Below are 20,300 nucleotides of genomic sequence, written 5' to 3'. Positions count from 1 at the left end.
CAGGGAATCAGACTACAAGAACATGATGGGTTTTCTTGGTTTCGCCAGAACATACAAGCCCAAAACGTGAAACAAGTCATTTTAACAATATTTGCTATAACATACTGATCCTCCAAATTGAAAATTGCAGCAAAAGCAAATGTTGTACATTCCCTTTAAGAATTAATAACCCCAAAATTAAACCCCAAAATGGGGGAGCATTATTTTTCTGCTCACATTGAGTTGTGTTCTGTCATTTCATGGCCCTTGTTAAGTCAAACGTTTTGTCAATTGATGTTTTGTTCTTGTAGGTCTCATGAACCCCTGTGGAACCAACAACGGTGGCTGTTCCCATCTCTGTCTCCTGTCCCCCAATGGCGACTTCACCTGCGCCTGCCCAGACAACTTCATCCTGTCCGGCAGCAACAGTGAGTCCTGCCAGGCTAACTGCTCGGTGCTGGAGTATCGCTGTGCCGACAACAGCGGCTGCATTCCAATCAACTGGAAGTGTGACTCCGAGGCGGACTGCCCCGATGGCTCGGACGAGCCAGCATCTTGCCCGGTCCGCCACTGCGACCTGGGTTACTTTCAGTGCGACAACTTGAACTGCGCCACGGGCCCACAGCTCTGCAACGGTCAGGATGATTGCGGGGATGGCTCGGATGAGCGCATGTGTGACCAGACTCACTGCCAGGCATGGGAGTTTCGGTGTGCCACAGGGAACTGTATCCTGCACACTCTAGTCTGTAATCAGAACAATGACTGCAGCGATGGGTCTGATGAGAACACACAGTTGTGTCGTGAGTTGCCATTTCAACTATTATTGAATGAGCCGTACTTAACAATTGTATTAGACTTTGCAAAACTTAGTTGTTTTTTATGATCTCTTTGTTTGCAGTTGCTTCAGAAGTCTGGCTCATATGGCTTGTGTTTATTTCCAGTTTCCTTGGTGCTAAGTAAATTCTGTTTTTTTCCTTCATGTATCTGTACAGAGAGTCGGAGCTGTTCACCTGGCTATTTTCAGTGTGACAACGGCTTCTGCATCCCAGAGGCCTGGTACTGTGATTTTGACAACGACTGCGGTGACAACTCTGATGAGCCTCACAGACAATGTCGTAAGCAGTCAAGCATAGTTCTTTACTAAGCACTACCTCAGTTTGTTATATGAATCAAGTACATGCATTTACATTGTCAGCAACACCACATGTAACACCCATGTACATACCAGTAAAAACTAGCAACCGGAGAAAACGGCATCTAAAGTTGAACGCCTTCTAAAACAACACTTTGTGTCAAAACGGAAGAGTATTTTCAGTTGGGTTTCTTGTTGTGGGCACTTGATGAATTGAATTTATTAAATCAACAAGAAATAAGAGCAAAAAGGTGAGTGTTAGTTCGTGATACCAGAAAAAGCTGCGAAACTGTAAATGTTCTTTTTCACGAAGTAACACTCTTCAATGTATACAACACCAGAAAAGTGCAACTTCAGGTCAGCGCGCTCATACAAGGAGAGCGTTACATTGTGAAAACGTTTTTGCTCACATTTGAGCAGAGTGCGCGCCATGCATTGCAATGGTAAATAGAACTTGAGTGTTACTTCGTGAAAAAGAAAATTGTCACTTTTGCGCAAAAGTTGCCATGGATAATTAGCGTAATTATTAAAGTAAAGCTCTTGAGGCTTTGAAACTTCGTTCAATGTTAGGCCTTTATTAATAATGTTTGAAAATGTGAAAAACTGAAAATCGAAAAAAATATGGTTTAACACGTGGAGTGTTACTTCGTGGTGTCGGTGACAACATGTGCACCATGACCAGTGTCTTTTACTCAGCGGCAATATGAACAGATCACCAAGGATAGTATGAAATGTTCACTTTGAGAAATTGTCAACAGTAAATGCTGTGCTTTGTTTCTGCTAAATGCAGAGATTGCTTGAAGAGAAATTTATAGCCCTGAAAACTTTCTCAAGATATTTCAATTCTGCTGTAAGGTTTTTCAAAGTCAATTTTACATTGTTAAAATTTAATTTCCTTTCATGTGAGGGTGATGTGGTTTTATGCCTAATTAATTGTTTTTAAGCTCTGGCAGGAGCTTCTCAGTACATGTCACTTGGTAGGCGGTCTGTCCATTGGTCTGTCCCCGAAAATTGACAAAAAATAATTGATTTATTGACTTAATGCCATGCCGTGGTCATAAAATGCATACTTGCTGACGATTTTCGAAACAGCGATATTGTTTCGATCGATGCGCATGCGCGTTTATTTTGCATATGTCTGTCCCCAATAATTGACCAAAATAAGCTCCATAAAGTTCCCACAAAAGATAAGTACCATATATTTTAATGTTTAAAAAAAGCAAACAAAATCAAATAAATACCTAACAAAAATTGTTTGCAACAATTTGGAAAGACGTTTATGAAAAGTTTGTAAATGGAAGGAAAATATGTGCAGTAATGTTATAGTCACGTGTTACTTATGACAAATAACTAGCTACATGTATACATCTGAAGTATGGTGTTCCATATGTGCCATCGGCGTCGCATTTTTGGGCGTCGCATTTTTTAAGCTTTGGCAGGGATCATTTTGATAGATTTCATGCAAGACTTTCGTGCAAGACGGCCAGAGCTTATTGTGCACTCGCACTTGTTTCTTTGTTTGTCTTTTACAGAGCAAGTCACCTGTCCTACTGGTTGGGAGCCATGCCGGACCAACTACCGCTGCATCCCATCCTGGGCCTTCTGCGATGGGTACGACAACTGCCGGGACAACAGTGATGAGGAGAACTGTGAGGCAAGGACCTGCGACCCGGGCGAGTTCCGCTGCGACAGCCACAGCTGCATCCCACAGCGCTGGGTCTGCGATTTTGAGCAGGACTGCGCAGATGGAACAGACGAGGTGGCCAACTGCCCGTTTCGGGACTGCAGCGAGTCAGAGTTCCGCTGTGACACGCAGCAGTGCATCCCTAAGCGCTGGATCTGCGACCACGACAATGACTGCGGGGACATGAGTGACGAGGTGGCGTGTGAGGACCACAGCTGCCTGGAGGGTTACGCCAAGTGTGCCAGCGGGCATTGCATCCGTGAGAACTATGTGTGCGATGGTGATCGAGATTGCCTGGACTACTCCGATGAAGTCAACTGTCGTAAGTTTTCAATCATCATTCACTCTTCTTGAAGTTTGAACCCTAACTCCCAAAATCTTTTTTTTTTGTGGGGGGGCACGGGGCATTTTGAATCCTCAAAAATGTTCCACTTTCGAAGAGGGAATGGCAACATACAACTTACAACATCTTGGCATCATCTTGACATCGTTGTTTATATCTTTATTTCTGGTGTAAAATCAAGGCAACACTTTTTATTAAATAATTAAATTTACACAAATGGAATAGCCAGATATTTTGTGACTTGATTCAAAAATCCAAGGCCAAGTTTTGATTAGATTTACACAGTTGGTTTGTTCATACTTCATGTAAAGTAAAGTTTCAATTACAAAATTTAGTTCCATAACTTTCAAGAATTGACATGTAGTCAACTCGTGTATTAAAATTCACAGAAATATTTTCATGTCGGCATTGTCTCAGTTGATTTGTTTAAAACAGACGTAAAACACAGACTTTTCAATCATTTCTTCAAAATAAAGTTCACTCCCCAAAACAGTCAACAAAAATATCTTGACCATTGTGTGTCATTTTATGTGTTTTCCGTAGCCACCCGACTTCCCAATGGTCTGTACTGCTTCGCAACAGAGTTTACCTGCAACAACACCTTGTGTATCTGGGAAGACTGGGTTTGTGATGGAGACAATGACTGCGGTGACGGGAGTGATGAACTTTTGAGCGTCTGTGGTAAGGGCACAAATGCTTCAATGGGGAGTGCTGATAAAATCCTACAATCAGGCACACTATATTAACTAAAAGTGTACAAATGCACCCTTCTCAGTTAGGGGGAGACCGTTCCCATGTACGTCAAATTCTTACATTTTGCTAGTGAATTTTTTTTTTTTATATGGAATTTTTTTGAGGGGGCAACACCCCCCCCCCCCCTCTCGGTAAAATCTGGGCTTTTCCATTTCATGAGGCGAAAAAAGTCCAGAATTTACCTTGAGATAATATTCCTCCAATTTCACTCTAAGCCAATCAATATTTAACCAATGCTGTTAACTTTATTGCGGGAAGATTGCAGGGTAGTTGTTTAGAATCCTGCAACTTATACCCGATGCAATGTCCGCAACTTGTCCGGACCTCGACCCGGATATGAATTGAGATGGGCCCCTAGCCTGTCAGAACCTCACAAAGGTTAACTCAAACATTTTCCTCAGTTACTGCATTTCCAAATTATGGTTTTGTAATTGTTTTGTTTGACAGAAACTTTTAAAGTGTGCAACAATCAGTTTGAGGAAGAAAATTGGACGTTATAATTGCTGTTCCCCCTTTAGTTGCATTTATTTGCTCTCTTGTACTCCTCCCCACTTCTCTCCCCCCCCCCCCCCAATCAGCCGGGCGCGAGTGTGACCCTTCTACCCATTACCGATGTGCCAATGGCCGCTGTATCCCTCTGTGGAAGACCTGCGACGAAATTGATGACTGCGGAGATGCCAGCGATGAGAACAATCACGATTTTTGCCAGGCCAAAGTGCAGTGTCAAGATGATGAATACAAGTGCCCCAATGGTCTGTGCATTCCTGGATTCTACGTCTGTGATGCGTTTGACGACTGCGGGGATGCCTCTGACGAAACAGGATGCAGTAAGTGTGTCATGAATGGCGGTTATTGTTGGGGTTTTGAAATGGCACCAAGCGAAGGGCTAATTTGTGCGAAGTGTATTCTTCATCCTTACTCTGCATCAGCAGGCACATGATTTTTTATTTTTTTAAAAATCCAGAAAATGCATGAAAAAGTTAAGATAAGGCCCCCCCAAAAGACTCCGGTTTCTGGTCTGCACGCGCATCGCCGTAGCCGTACTTTTTTTTAAGGGGAGCCCTTATTTATTTGGTGGTGCATTGATAATTTTCAATCCCTGTGGAGACACTTTGAGAGTATTTGACACTTATTTCATTGTTTGTTTTTGGAAAGATGATGGTGCATGTGCAGACGCAGCCTGTGAGGAAGACTGTATGGATACCGCAACAGGCCATATCTGCACCTGCCCAGCAGGCCACCAAGTGGGACCAGACCATCTTGGCTGTGAAGGTGGGTTTAACACTCACTACATATAACAGGCAGGGTTCCTGACCAAAACATTCTGGTGTTGGGGAATGGATAAGTCGATACACAATTCTTTTGTTGAGGACTGTGTTTGCCGTGACCGTTTATTCCACAACAATATTTGAATAAACATTGATTAACTAAACTGGTCAAAGTGAACTTAGTCAAAGAGAACTGTGCAAACTGACTGGATGAGCAGAATGAATTAAACTGACTACATGATTGGATCGTATCATACTGAGTGGTTGGAATAGAATAGAATAGAATGGAATGAGGAACTGCTCACAGGGCAGTACTTATATACTGGTGAAAACCTAGGGGAAAACTTAGTTATGTCTTGGTTTACTTGATTCTCAGAAAGATGACTATGAATGAGTAATAGTACAGTGAAGCGCTGCTATAACTAACATCGTGGGATCCACAGAAAGTGTTCGGAATAACGATCGTTCGGTATAGCGATTTTGAACCACCGGTACCCTCTGTGAACCTGCATTTGTCACATCCCATGGCCGCACGAGGAGTTGGAAACTTGAGCAATGGATGGTTTTCCCTTTTATTCCTTGGGAAAATAATAGCCATCTATCGCTCTTCAACGTTCAAACACGATGTAACTATGGGTCGTTTGATGTTTGGGAATTAAAATTGGCCCAAATAGTGTTAAATACAAGTACAACCGGTACATTTTTTGTTAGTCTGTTGACTTTTTCCAACAACAATGTTCGGTACGTTTTGTACATTAAAACCGGGAGCCAAGGATGATGTTCGGTGTAGCCGAATGTTCGGTATAGCGGTGTTCGGTATAGCGGCGTTCCACTGTACCTTAAAACAATGATCAAGTAACTTGGTTGTACTGCAAAACTGACCAGTGACTTGTGTGTGGGCAGTGAAGGTCATTTGCTGTGTATAAAACTATAGGGACTACACATTGCATCTAGGCACCCTGTGGAAAACAATGAGTAATGCATTCAATAGAATAATTGTTATGCAGGAATGATCATTAAAAAGTTCAAAAGGAACATTGATAATTAAAGAGTAATAATTAACTGAAATTAAGATGAATTCGTAATTAAGAATTGACAATCTGAAAACGCTACACTGGACATGGGAGGGAAGTGACCGAATGAATCCATTCACATGTTGGATATTATAACACTCACCCACAGATTCTGTATCTTGATTGGCCGAAAGCCAATCACATGGCATTTGCTATTTTTGCTATCTTGTTGTTCACAGCCAAAAGTACTATACCGGTAGCAACCAAAGTACTACATGTTTATGAATAAAAATAAGTATTGTATGCATATGCACATACGGGTGTGCGTATGTTGTTCCAAAGCGCTACAGGTGCAGAGCTGGATTCAAACATTTCTAGAAGGGGTAGTTTAGAAAAGTGCAAGTAAATTTTCAACAAATTTTGTATTCAAATTGAAGTACACTTTAATTGTATTTAGATTAAACCAATGATTTATCGTCTAAAATCGAGCAGAATACCGGTATGTGGGAGAGATGTTATAAACAAGTATTGAATAAAGGTACGTGTTCTTTCAGCAAAACGAAAACAATTTGCATGCATCCCTATGAGAATTGTTTTTGTTTTGCTGAAAGAATGCTTACCTTTTTTGTGATCGGTGAACAAACTTTAAAATGGTGATTGTGTTCAAAATTTAGTAACTTGAAAAGTGCATAAGCCATTTGAATGATTCTTGTACTAAAAGGTAGCTTAATGACTGGGCTTTCATATCCTACATTTTAAAAGTGCTTATGTCAAAAAATCATTCAAAAATTGGTCCTGTCATTTGGGTTTTGTTGTTTTGACTCGCCCTGTGTTTTGTGAATTTTTTTCCGATGATGTGGGATAGGTTGTGCACAGGTCACAATGTAGATATGGTGTAATAATTCAAATCAAATCACATTTATTTTCCTCTTCATGACAGAAATAAAAAAAATAATATAAGTATTGATACAAAATATAAAGGCCTCTAGAGGTGGCAAGCCTTAAAAGCATAGCTTGCATCAGGCATGCCATTACACAAAACAGACGAATAATAACAGAAAAAACAACTACACACATGTATAATTCTAATGAAAAATTAATAATGGGCTACGAGTAGGATCGTGGTGCATACAAAGTCCAAGGGCAGAGGCACATTACATAATTCAGCTGTGGCTCTCCCCTCTTTCAATTCCTACAGACATTAATGAGTGTCAAGACAACCCATGCCCACAGCTGTGCCGTAACACCAAGGGAAGCTATCACTGCCAGTGTGCTTCAGGCTTCACAGACAGGGGCGCAAAGGGAATGGACTGCAAGCCAGATGGTAAGGGTTCGCATCCCACCCAGCCCAGGCTGAAATATTCAACCGTTCTTAATAATTCCATAACACTTGACAAGTTTACAACTTTGGGAGGGCGACCGGCAGGCTAGCCAACCCTTTTGTTCCTGCTTATTTCCTTTGAGTTTACCACATAATAACGATAACGTATCTCGCATAATATTCATAATTCTGTCGTTACTACAGCAACGCTTTCTTTGCCTGCTTTCTTACAAGCTAACTATTATACTTGATAATATATTTTAACATAGTATAGTGACTGTAAATACTTCTGGATTTCATAAACACCCATGTTAATCCAACACTACAACATAATTCTGTCTTTGCTACAGGAGCTCTCTTCACTCAATTTCTTTACAGCTTAACATTATACTAGATAATCATAATGCCTACACCAATCCGACACTACAACTTCATTAACATTAGTTTTAGGATATAAAAACCCAGTGGGAAAAGCCTTGCAAATAATACAAATAAGTTGCAATACTTGATGTGAAGTGTTTGCCTGTTGGAACGCAGATGGCACATTCTTGCCACACCCTTACTTATATACCCAAGACTCATAACTCAGTGCACCTCTGCGCTGCGGCGTGATATTCCACAGTAAGAACTTAATTTCATTCTGGTTTGCTGCCCCGTTCAACTGAACGAAATTATATTTGTATTCAAGAACTGTGGTACCCAAAAGTGCAGGTGTATCCAACAGTGTTTGTCTTGCATCAAACTATCCATTAGACCTTCTACATTATGTTTCATGTCCTGTATTTATGGTATTTGTTCACTCGTACTTCCGGTTTTGTTGAGTCGTATAACCACTAATAACCACTTTGGATTATAAAACTAGGGGAATACAGTATGTCTTTAATTCAGCTGTTCAGTAACATATTTTGTTGAAAAAACCTGAAAATTAGAGAGGAAAAAGTGGCTGTATTTGTCCTTTTTACAGGCAATCACCCGACGTTCATCTTTGGGGATGGTAGTGACATACGCAGGTATGATAACAACACCAAGAAGTACACCGCGGTAGCGTCGCAGGAGGGCCTCATTGAAGATGTGGATTACCACGTGGGACAAGGTTAGTCTTTGTGTTCTTGGGCTGGACACTTTACTGCAATTGCTTCTCTCCAGCATTACACTAATGCATACCAGCAGCAGCAATGATAGGTGGTCATTTTAGATGATGCATATTTCAGTATTTCATCAGCAGTTTATGAACAAGCAGGTGCCCAACTTTTATGGCAAAGGGTTTCCCATCCCAAAGTACACGTAAAAAGCACACACCTACATTGTCAATAACATTTGAACTTCGGTTATCTTTTTTATATCAGATGCGCTGTACTGGGTGGACATAGCTCACAGTGCCGTCAAAAGGGGGCGGTTCCCAGCCAATGAAGACCAGGAGGTAGTGGTGCAAGAAATCGTCAGTAACATCAACATCCCTCAGGGTATTGCTGTGGACTGGGTTTCTGGGTAAGAATGAGACCCTAACTGAAGATCAAAATATCATCAACAATTCTTGAATGCCACTTTAAATTGACGTGACAAGAAAAAGAAATTTAGTTTCAGAAGCTTGTAGAAAGCTTCATCCAGGGAAAACCTATACAATTTAAGACGGCAGAGCCAGTGCAGAGCCAGTAGTTTTTAAAGAAGAGGCTAAAAAAAACCTGCAGCCTCTTTCCTATTATTGCATACCACTTTCTTTTGTGAAAATAATTAAATCAATTTCGGCACGCAACATTTCCTCGAATCAGCTGAGTTCCTTGGTTTTTCACTTCACACTTATGGCTTATGGCATTGAAAAATAAAAAAACACTGTACAAAATCTTGTAAAGATCGGAGTTTCCCCCTTTTTTTGTTTCTTCCAAGTTGCATGCCTGACAATTTAATCATTTATGGAGGGAAAATTGATACCAAAACACTGAATTTAAATAAATGAATAAATATAAATATTTAACATTCAGAAAAATTACATGTAGATTGCCCAAACTAGTTTGGCCCCTCCCTCCCCTATACCACTTCTTGGACATCTTCCAGAATTGAACAGTAGTCAACAGAATTGGAAGGCAGGGAAAACGGCTTGTATGGCCATCAGACTGCCTTTCTTTCTCCATTAGCGTTAACTGTCTTGTTTCCTTCATTTTTTTCCTGCTCAGAAATGTGTATTGGACAGATCGGGGTATCAAGCCCAACCCTTTCGGCCGAAAGAGACGACAGGCCCCAACCCCGAGCCCGCGTGTCGCCGTGGCCAAATTAGACGGACGCTATGTCAAGGACCTTGTCACCACTGACATTGGCAAGCCCACTGCTATCGCTGTCAATCCGTTTCGTGGGTGAGCGAAGAGATTATATGAAATAAAGATGGAATGACGGTTGGACTTCCAACATTATTTACCAACTTTAAACCGTATATTCATCACATTTGCACAGTGACTGGCTCAATGAACAAAGAACCACTAAATTCATAAAGAGAACAATTCTTCCATCGCCTCATAACTGAACACCACCTGACATGTTTGGCTCATGAGTATGGAAATTTGCCTGATGTGCTTGGTCTGAGAACTGACTTGAATGTCAAGTGAACACCTTTTTGTTATTACCAGGTTGATCCTTTGAAAGTTATCCAAACTTTTACTCATCACCGTAATAAGCCTGAAATTACACTTGAAATTATGTAAAGGTTTTAAGGTTCAGTTCACTTTAGTTAATTTTTCTACATTTTCAATTCCAACTGGTGAGAAAAATTACCATTCAAGTAAATTAGAGTCAGAAGAATACTTCAATTACCCGTCAGTGTTGTTTATTGTTGAACAGTCTCCTCTACTGGACCGACACTGGGGCCACGCCCAAGATTGAGATGGCTTGGATGAACGGAGGCGGTCGCACGGTGCTGGTGGCTGATGGCATTTCCAACCCCACTGGGCTGACCATCGACTTTGCCAACTATGACACCATCTACTTCTGCGACAACAAGGACAACAGGATTGATTCTATGTCCTGGAATGGGGAAAACCGTAAAGTTCTCAAAGCAGGAAGTGGTAAGTTCTCACAACAAATTTCCGATTTCAGCAAAATAGTCATCATAGACTGCCAAAAGTCATCACAAATCAACAAATCAGTCAATTGTAAATCACCTGGTCTTATGTCAAGTGACAAGCTAATGAACTAAGCTATTTACTTGTCATTTGTTGGTGATACTTCTTTCACTACTTTTTTGAACCCTGTTATCTTGATAGTTTTGTCAATACAGTGTGCAGTAATCTTTGCATTCTGGCCAATGTCCAACATATTCCATGCTTGCTTATTTCTTTACATTATGTTCAAGCCTTGCAATGGTAAAAAAAAAAAGTGAGCTTTACAGCATTACTCAACTTACCTTCATATGTTTTAGATCTGGCAAATCCGTTTCAACTGGAAGTCTTTGGATCGTACCTGCACATCACCACCGAGCCAATCGAGTTTGCCGGCAAAATTCTGAACTTAGACAAGCTCGGCCGCGGCATACCCACCACCTTAATTGACAATATCAACCTGCCGAGTGGGCTGGTGGTGCGACAGGACCAACGATACCCAACATCATGTGAGTTACTATTTGGTATGATGGATTTTTGCGTTAGGGAGATATAACTTCAGGTTTGCATTTCTGCCTTCACCGACGTGATTTCATAGGCACAGTACATTCATTGCAGTCTATCTTGTAAGACCTTTTTTTGCATGAATGAAGGGCAAACGCCACCATTGATATTGTGTGGGTTAGGTCATAAAGACAAACTTTATTTAAGGTAGCGTCCATCATTTGTAATTTGTGCATTATGCTCGTTTGAAGCAAGTGACCAAAATCTAAAGAAGGGTGCTGAATAACTAACCTGATGAAGTTTCAGCTCAGTGAATGCTGTATATTCCGAGAAAACAATATTCTAGGATCTCGATTTCAAATCAAAAGTTACTGAGTCATGTTTTGAATTAGGCCTGAATTCAGCATCTGAGACAGGTTCTCACTGAGCCAATTGCAGCTACGCGATGTCACACACTGAACCGAGGAATTATAGCAACCGCGCGTGAGTATGCGCGTGAGTATGCATGCATCGTGTCAACGCTTGCGCGCTGTTCGCCAAATTAAAAATGTAGTATACGAAAATTTCAAAGAATGCGTCTTTAGACGCATAGTTGGAAGTGGCCTTGTTTCATTGATTTCTTCAAAATGACAGCTTGCCAGAAAGAATAATTTCACAGGGATTTTAGTCCGGCCCATTGCTATCTTTAAACCAAGTATGCTTTTGAACAATAATTACATCAGTTACTTTTTGGATAGCTGCAAATGATGGACTTAAGCTTTAAGGGCTCCAATGCACAAGTCCATGTCCTCCCTCAAGGGTGACTAAAATGAGAGATGTAACAGACACTTCAATGCCGTTACTTCCGTGTATAAGATGTTATGTATCCGTGCTCATTCACATGCAAATTGTTCCAATGGCATATAATTGCATGTATGCAGTCATTGTTTAAAATTGTGGGTTCTAAACACACAAGTTGTTCACTAGATCATGTGGGGACAATTATAAGTCATCAGGGAAAAAATCCCACATTTCCTTTTTTCAAATAGCATTATGCAATATTGAAAATCTCAGGTCCTTACATGCCTTTGGTGTACCTCAGTCATGTCGGTCTGTGGTGACGTAACACCTCAACCAGGTCAACTACCTGCATAAAAATTCTTGGATCCACCCCGGCTACTACATGTATGTCCATCTTTCCCATCTGCAGATACCAATCGGTGCGATAAAAATCCTTGCAGTCACCTGTGTCTCCTGACGCCCACAATCGCTGGAAATCGTGTCACCGATGGCTTCTCATGTGAATGTCCAAACAATGATGTCTTTGAGCGTGGTAGTACTTCTGTTTGCAGAGGAGGTAAGTGACTTTATAGTCAGCCGAAATGTCACAAGTATGACAAAAGTAACTCCAAACAGTGACAATGACATGTTTCTAAAAGTTGGGCAAATAGCATGGAGGAGGGGGGGGGGTAATGTATTACTATACCTCATACATATTCATGATCGAGAGCCGAATTCTCACTGGTCAATTCACCATCACGTACCAGATGTTATTCTTGCTGTTTATTAAACATGCGCGCGAGGATTCACGCACAGGGTAAATACGCATGCGTAGTAGACTGTCGCATGGGTTACCCGTGCGACAGTCTACTACGCATGCGCTTTACAGAGCAATCGAGGAACTGTCGCACGGGTGCAGTACGCATGCGCGAACATCGCCCAGGAGAGATGCATGGTTGCATGGTTCGCGTAAATGTTAATTTCCAGAGCTCAATGATGCCGTACTGGAGAAAATTTATAGACCGTGTAAAGATGTCTCCTCTACAAAAGAAAGTTGTACACAAACACTGTATTTACAATTGTAGTAACTGTAATATATTGCAAAAGAACTAAACTAGTAATTGAAGTTGAGCAACAATATTCTTTTGGTGAGCTGTACAAGTTTCCCCAAATTTTGTTTTAGGTGCATATATAAAAAAAATCAGCAACTGAATATGTATGAAGTATAGTAAAACAAATATAACATGGTTTATTTCGGGTAAACAGTCGATATTAGCTCCCCTCGACCGTATTGGAAGTTGATAAAATACCTCGGGGAGCGAATATCGACTGTCCACCCTCAAACCATGTTATATTTGTATAATGTTTCATTTATTGATGTGTCTGTAGTTGGGAATGGAATTGGGGTGGGGGAGCACCAAACACATGTGGCCATACAGTGCAGACAGTCTGAATTTCATTAGAATTATTTACTGGTACAAATGTTTTTGACAGCTGTCCCAAAAAATGCCAACAATCCTTAATCCAGACAACACTCCTGAAAAGCTATTTTGAAGGGAAAAATATACATATTTTTGTTGGCTGAAATACTGAAGTATACACATTTAAATGATTTCATTGTATAAAAAATTGTTGTCCTTAAATCTGTTTTCTTTTGTATGTTTTTTCCCAGCTCAAGTTGAACCCAATCCATTGCCTGGTCTCCCCATCTGTCAGTGTGAGAATGGGGGATCCTGCCTTGCCCCTGGCAAGTGCCAGTAAGTTTCCCCAATGTCTGTCGTTTTTACATAAAAAAAACTTTAATTTTCAGGGACACGGGTAGGAATAAATTGAGCAAGTCTGATTCTCTAAAGCTTGGGATGCTTAGGCCAAAACAAAAAGTCTCCGGTTTCTTGTATGCGTGGCCGTAGCCGTGTGCGTCGGCAAAATGTAAAAAAACCACCAAACTTTCAATGTAAGATAATGTCTCAAAACCGCCAAACTCACTGGTTTGATTGGAATCCTGCTGCTGCACAATTTTAACATGTTTTTAGATGGGGTTACGATCGAGTATAAGCTTTATGTGGCCTCTCTGGGTTCCCATATATCGTGCACTAAATTTAGTCAGGCACCATTTTGTAGGCAGTGATGTAATTTTGTAATTGTGCGTCTGGAAGCCAAACTGAGGGAGCAATGGTCATGTATCTGAAACCTGTAAACACTTTTTAATTAGCACAATATGTAGGGCAGGGAGCAGACTAATGACCAGCCTGGCAACGCATGCACATGCACGATGTCAATGTCAGTGTCCAGATAAAAACATGTCTACATTTCACCATGGATTTGCAAGTGCCCTTTTCAAGAAATTTCCCCCCCCCAATAAAAATGACAGTGCTACGCCACTGCATGTACAGTCTGAGCAAAAGCTGGTGATGAGTCAGTGGTGTAGTGTAATAAAAAGCCAGATTTCTATTATGTATGAAGTAAACATTGAGGTAAAGCATCAATTGGCTTGACAAGCACAGTAGTGTCATGCAGGAGCCTCGATAAATTGCTAATTCTGGACCGCTGTTTTTCCTCTTTATTTTAGATGTCCATCAGGCTTTGAGGGGGATACATGCGGAAAGGCTTCTCCACGTTCAGGTGGCCCGGGTAAGAAATTGTTTTTATTGATTAATTTTTTTTGGTTTTTTTTTTTCAAAACGTTAACTCTTTCAGTGCCAAACTCGTACATGTACGAGGTATTTTTGTTAGTCCAAAAGCGCCAACCTCGTACATGTACGAGGTAATGTTCGTGCTTAAAATCGCCAAACCTCGTACATGTACGAGGTAGAGTAACATGTTATCAAAAGGGGGCGCTCTCGCTCTTTCTAATGGTACCAATTATATGCATGTACGACCTGTATTTATTTTTATATTCGAGTTCTTGTGAGAGGGCGTCACACTGAGTTTCGATTTGTTGACAAAATGGCGGCGCCCATAAACCGAGCTCGCGTGTTATCTCCAGAGAAAATCAGTGTATTTTTTCGCCGATTTGGACAGGGTAAGGGATTACTTTTCTGATTCAGAATAATCCATGGATATTTCAGAACTGGATGGTGAGTCAGAAGACGAACTTTGGGATACCGATACAAATGATAATGATGGTGCTAAAAGTGACAATCATGGCAATATTTATGATAATGAACAGAGTTTGTACGAGGAGGGGTATCAGACGCGACACACGTATATTCTGCAAAAGTGCGGAATTCCCCTGTGTTCAGGAGAGTGTTTCAGGGTTTATTACTAGGTGCATGACTAATATTGACTTTTGAAGGTAACAAGAATATACCAGAGAGTAAGATACAACAAGTTTGGTGATTACAACTTATTTACTTTTTTTTTTATAGAATTTTGAATAATTAACACAAAAGCTCGAAGTTGGGCGCTTTAGGGTTAAACTTTTGAAATGTCGCGGGCACTGAAAGAGTTAATACCTGTTATGGTTATCTTATTATTATTATAAATCATTTCTGTAATGAAACCAAGGATTCCTCAAAAGCGCCCTCGGCACTGTACCTCGCAAGCCTGAAGAAACCTGTAGAGAGGAGACAATGAGAAGAAATTACAGTTTTAGAGTTGGAAGCAAAACCCCATAATGATGTTCTAAGGAAACCCCACAGAATCAGGTAGGGACTGAAAACTCAGTCCACATGTTGGCCCAAGCCGGATTTGAGCCTGGGTCACAGCAGTGGAAGGCGGGAAAAGAACCGCTACGTCTTAAATGTTGAATGAGAACATTGTATGCTTGAAGTTTGTGCCATAATACAAATTTATGGAATTTAAGCTACTATAAGTACACAAGTTTGATAAAACGCAGAAAGGTTTTGCTTAAGGGGGGGGGGGGAAGGGGCTGGTACCATATTTCAATAGGGGGCGCTGTTCTAATTCGACGATTATTAACACTAGATTACAGAATGGTGTACAATTGCCACCTATCTAAGTTGCCTCTGTCCATATTTTGAACAGGCGGACCTTACACCAGTATTATTTATTTTTGGGTGTCACAGCAGGGAGATGGGGTTTCGCATTATTTTTTAGGAATTTGTGAATAGGAATATGGTGTGACTGATGTTGAAGTCAGGTTATGCTTATGTAGTCATTTGCATATTTTTGAATTATTCATGAAGGTGGTGGAGCCACAGCTGCGATCATTGTGGTGGTTCTACTCATTGTCATTGCCGTGGCTGTCCTGGCTTTCATACTCGTCCGTCGCAGAAGAAACAGGTGAGGCATATTCACATTGTATATTTTCCCAATTAATACTCACTCAGAAATGATAAAAACACACACATTTTGCGCCTGTTCTACAAAAAGATCCATAGACGCTGTGTTCACTGACCTGATCAAAGAAAAAGTTTGACTTACGACAACAACTTGATCGCAAATTGTAACAATCACAAAAATCTATTCATCGTACACTCTTAGTCTCCTACTTTTACATTTATTTTTCATACCTGAACTGAAACAGCGTTCAACAGAATAGTGTCCTGCCCCATTACCCTGCATTTGTCACAAAAACAAATGCAAAAACTCTGGTTCCACTTGTGATTGACTGGTCTACTATCAACCTGAATGTTATGTTTTGTGTAGCCCCAAGCCTGGTATAGATGGAGCAGTGAGTTATCGAGGCGGCGCCAACATTGAAATGCCAACTCAACACCCTGGAACCGATGGGGCTGGGGTCATTGAGAAAGGGGTGAGTAAAGCAGTAATTTCAAATCTGATTTCAAATTATTTTCTGAAATGTGACTAGTATCAACAGAACCAATTCACCTATAGGCCTTCACAAGGAGGCTTTGGATCGTCCAACTTTAGAATTTTATAGGCAAATTAACTTGTAGTAATTTTTATGCCTTAGGAGCCTCAATGTGCACATGCTTAGATGGAATAAAGAACTGACATCAATTCCTTAAATAATTTTTCATTCTTTCCTTGATTTTATTCTGGCAGCCCACTGCTGGCAATTTTGAAAACCCTGTCTACAACATGCAGTCCCCCACCCTGCAGGCTGTGGGTGACTATGAGAACGCGACCCCCATGGCCCAGGCCGAAGCCCTGCCCCCTAAGGTGGACCTCGGAGCTGACCAGGCTGGTCCCTTGCCGGAGAAGACTGGTCTCCCAACTCACGCCTACTCCCCTACTGAGGCAGAAGGAGACACAAAGGTGTTAGTGACGAAGGACAAAATGTAAGAACATGGCAGCGTTTTCCTGAGATGATTTGTGTTTTTCATAAGTCCTTTCTCATAATCTCTGTTTCAGTGTAAGCAGCATTTGTACTAGGCTTTTAATCTTTCTACATGTTTTTTTAAGCCATTTGCATTTGTGAAGTCTTCTGAAGCACAATGTGCGGCTTGTTAATAAGACTGACCATGTCCATTGGATCCACCCCTAAACATGTACACAGCTGAACTATCTTTTTGAAGTTATTAGGGTTTTTCATTGGTAGTTGTGATAATGAAAGGCTTTTATGAATTAAAAATGAGTTGTGGTATAATGGGTGTATATTTGACGTATTATAGTACCGAATTGAAAATGGGTAGAAAGTAAAAATAATGCAAAGAAAGCAATGACAATGCTTAAGTGTAGAAGTTGGGTGTGAGGAAGTAGAATAGTTTTTGACTGAATGGTGCTAAGAGGAGGGAACAGTAAGAAGGAATGTGGCTCAACTTGCATAATGAAATGAAAATGTGCCAACAAAAATGGTTTCTTTCCTGATATTTCCTTTTGAGTGGAGAGATTTATGTGTTTCAAGTCATATTTTGCAGTGTTGGCTATGTGAGAATTTGTGATTTGCATCCTGCTTTTAGCTGCACAGCTGTAAAATAGTTAGGATTAAATGTACTTAGCCCATCGAGATTATGTTTACAGTGTACTTAAAGACCAACGATACTCAGAACCTAAGGATGGACATTTTAAAGTTGCTTTATCAATTTTGGGCACATTCTGTTTTAAATTCAAAACGCACCGAACAAAACATGCAAAGAAAGTTCCATTTGGTGGCTGTTTTTATTTTCAAATGCACATTGAAAGCTATTAAATAAAAATGTGTGTGGCTTTTATTTTTTTCGATTTCAAATTTCCATTTTAAGTTTGGAGATTAAGAAAGCTGACATAGACGTTACCTCTGAGAACAACTTAACTGAACACCCATAGCCCATCCACCTCATGTACACTTGCATTATATAGAGTAACAGTGGAGAGCCAAAAAGTCTTCTGGTTGAATCAAACGTATCCTTCTCTTCACACACAAAACAAAAAAGTACATTGTAGTGTTGAAAAAAGGTGTTCTAAACAGTCCTAATAACTTGCAACAAGTTTGATACAGTACTTGATGGGATTTTGCTGAAGTTTTGTACACAGTCATGAACTGTATTGTTATCTCTCATCGCCAGTTATTTCATTCAATAAAATATGTGTATTCAAATAGCCCAGTAGGTATACATGTAGCTGGGTTTTTTTATAAAGTCCAGTTAGGTATTCATTTAGATTGGTTACTACTTTTCCTGTTTTCTGTTTGACAGTTTGAACACCAATTATGCATGTAAAAAGAACTTATGGAGATGAAAGGTATTTTACGACAATTTTTATAGTGTATCTAGAATACTTTTTTTATAACTCTTTTAAACAGCACATCTTTTAACATTCCTTTTTCTAAGAACAGTTTATATCTGAAACATATCTGTACATAAAATTCATACGTTTTACAGCAAGTAACCTGTCATGACTGGGGTTTTACTTAATTGATTTACAGAATATTGTATCCAGCAGTCTATTTTGCTTTCATACATGAAATATTTTTGTATACTTAAGTTGATGTTTCATTACTGTTGTTTGTACTAGAATAGTGTTCATTGTTTACATTAAATGTTTAATGTTTACGCACCCATAATGAAGACGTGGTCTATTGTTTAGCAATTTTCGAGCACCGAGTCATACTGTACATGTATATATACCAGATGGATATGGTAATATACTCATTCCAGGTTATTGACAACTGTTACCTGTTAATCAGCTATTGAATTACAATAGATATGGAGCTCGAAGCCTCATAGTTTTGATGTTGCACACATTCTGCACTGGACACTTGCAGGTACATGCATGAATGACAATACAGGGTGAGTAAAAAAAACTAAACCTAAATGTTGGAACTATTGTTTAGTGAAGTTTTGCATGGAGCACTTTCCAAATCTAGGATATGAAAGCCCAATTCATATGCTTTCTTTTAGTACAAGAATCATTCAAATCACTCATGTTCTTTTCAAGTTACAGAATTTTAAACACAACCACCGTTTTAAGGTTCTGCCCATGGATCACAAAAAAAGTTCAGCGTTCTTTCAGCAAAACGAAAACAAATCACATAAGGATGTGTGTGAATTGTTTTCGTTTTGCTGAAAGAACGTACACCTTTTTTGTGATCCGTGGACAGAACTTTAAAATGGCTGTTGTGTTTAAAATTCCGTAACTTCAAAAATACTTAAGTGATTTGAATGATTCTTGCAGTAAAAGAAAGCTTATGAATTGGGCTTTCATATCCTAGATTTTGGAAGTGCTCCATGCAGAACTTCACTAAAACAATGGTCCCAACATTTGGGTTTTGGTTTTTTTACTCACCCTGTACTTTGAACCAAACTAAAGACAAACGCTTCAGCCAGTGTTTTACATTTGGCAAGTCCAACATCTGTTGATAAGTCAATTGCTTGTATTTGCTATTGCATATCATTATATAGTGATAATTGTTTTTGCATTTTTTTCTGGTGTTTCAACGTTATATGGCAAAACGGTGTTTACTCATGTCATTGCTACTGTTTACTGCTGTTTGTTTGCCCTGGACATGAACGTTTTTTGAAAAGAAATGTTGCTTTTGGGTTAATCGGGAGTCCAAATGTTTTGTAAAAAAATAAAGTACTATGGGATTGATATTGTGCAAATTCAAGTGTGGAATGTCATGATTGTTGATGACAAGTGAGTATGTTCATACTGCGCACAGGTGCACTTTTTCCCCGTGCGTATTATGGATATCGAGATCCCTTATTACCAAAAAGTGAATAGTGGTTCCATTGCATGATTTCTGCTCCACACCTAAAGCTACAAAACACTACTGAGTAGTTACCTGTAGTATGCATTTCTTTCCATACACGTGTGCATAACACATGTAGTATTCTGTAGTATTTGGTCCTTGGACCCCCAAAGAGCCCTTAGGACGTTTTAAGGGTTAATGAAATACCCCCCCCCCCCGCGAAATTGCAATTCCAACCATAATGTCCCAATGCGTCATGTACTAAGATTTCTCATGTACTGAATCACAAACGTCGACACGTGGGTTTTGTTATTAACGCAGAATTAATGCCAAATATAGAACTAAAATTATCGTTGAACCTTACTTTGTGGTAGATGTTTTTCTTGCTACAGGCCAAGTTCCAAGCTTTTTACCAATAAC

General features: G+C 40.0%; 1 protein-coding gene across 2 annotated transcripts in view; it reads left to right on the top strand.

Moving 5' to 3' along the window:
• The window catches only part of LOC119721280 (low-density lipoprotein receptor-related protein 2-like), a 135,259-nt gene extending 116,293 nt beyond the window's left edge, over positions 1 to 18,966 (top strand). For both annotated transcript variants that reach the window (XM_038191277.1, XM_038191276.1), the window contains exons 69-86: positions 291 to 779; positions 972 to 1,094; positions 2,644 to 3,117; positions 3,682 to 3,819; positions 4,470 to 4,718; positions 5,047 to 5,163; positions 7,371 to 7,496; positions 8,458 to 8,586; positions 8,840 to 8,981; positions 9,665 to 9,841; positions 10,323 to 10,546; positions 10,900 to 11,088; positions 12,273 to 12,419; positions 13,515 to 13,599; positions 14,412 to 14,473; positions 15,991 to 16,087; positions 16,454 to 16,559; positions 16,814 to 18,966. In XM_038191277.1, the coding sequence (XP_038047205.1) occupies positions 291 to 779; positions 972 to 1,094; positions 2,644 to 3,117; positions 3,682 to 3,819; positions 4,470 to 4,718; positions 5,047 to 5,163; positions 7,371 to 7,496; positions 8,458 to 8,586; positions 8,840 to 8,981; positions 9,665 to 9,841; positions 10,323 to 10,546; positions 10,900 to 11,088; positions 12,273 to 12,419; positions 13,515 to 13,599; positions 14,412 to 14,473; positions 15,991 to 16,087; positions 16,454 to 16,559; positions 16,814 to 17,053 (3,314 nt within the window). In that variant the 3' untranslated portion in view covers positions 17,054 to 18,966. The remainder of the gene's footprint in view (positions 1 to 290; positions 780 to 971; positions 1,095 to 2,643; positions 3,118 to 3,681; positions 3,820 to 4,469; positions 4,719 to 5,046; positions 5,164 to 7,370; positions 7,497 to 8,457; positions 8,587 to 8,839; positions 8,982 to 9,664; positions 9,842 to 10,322; positions 10,547 to 10,899; positions 11,089 to 12,272; positions 12,420 to 13,514; positions 13,600 to 14,411; positions 14,474 to 15,990; positions 16,088 to 16,453; positions 16,560 to 16,813) is intronic.
• Positions 18,967 to 20,300: the final 1,334 nt, after the last annotated feature.

Source organism: Patiria miniata, unplaced genomic scaffold (assembly GCF_015706575.1).
Source record: "Patiria miniata isolate m_02_andy unplaced genomic scaffold, ASM1570657v1 HiC_scaffold_13, whole genome shotgun sequence".
NCBI classification, from domain to species: domain Eukaryota; kingdom Metazoa; phylum Echinodermata; class Asteroidea; order Valvatida; family Asterinidae; genus Patiria; species Patiria miniata.
This window is presented reverse-complemented; position numbering and strand designations above follow the sequence as displayed.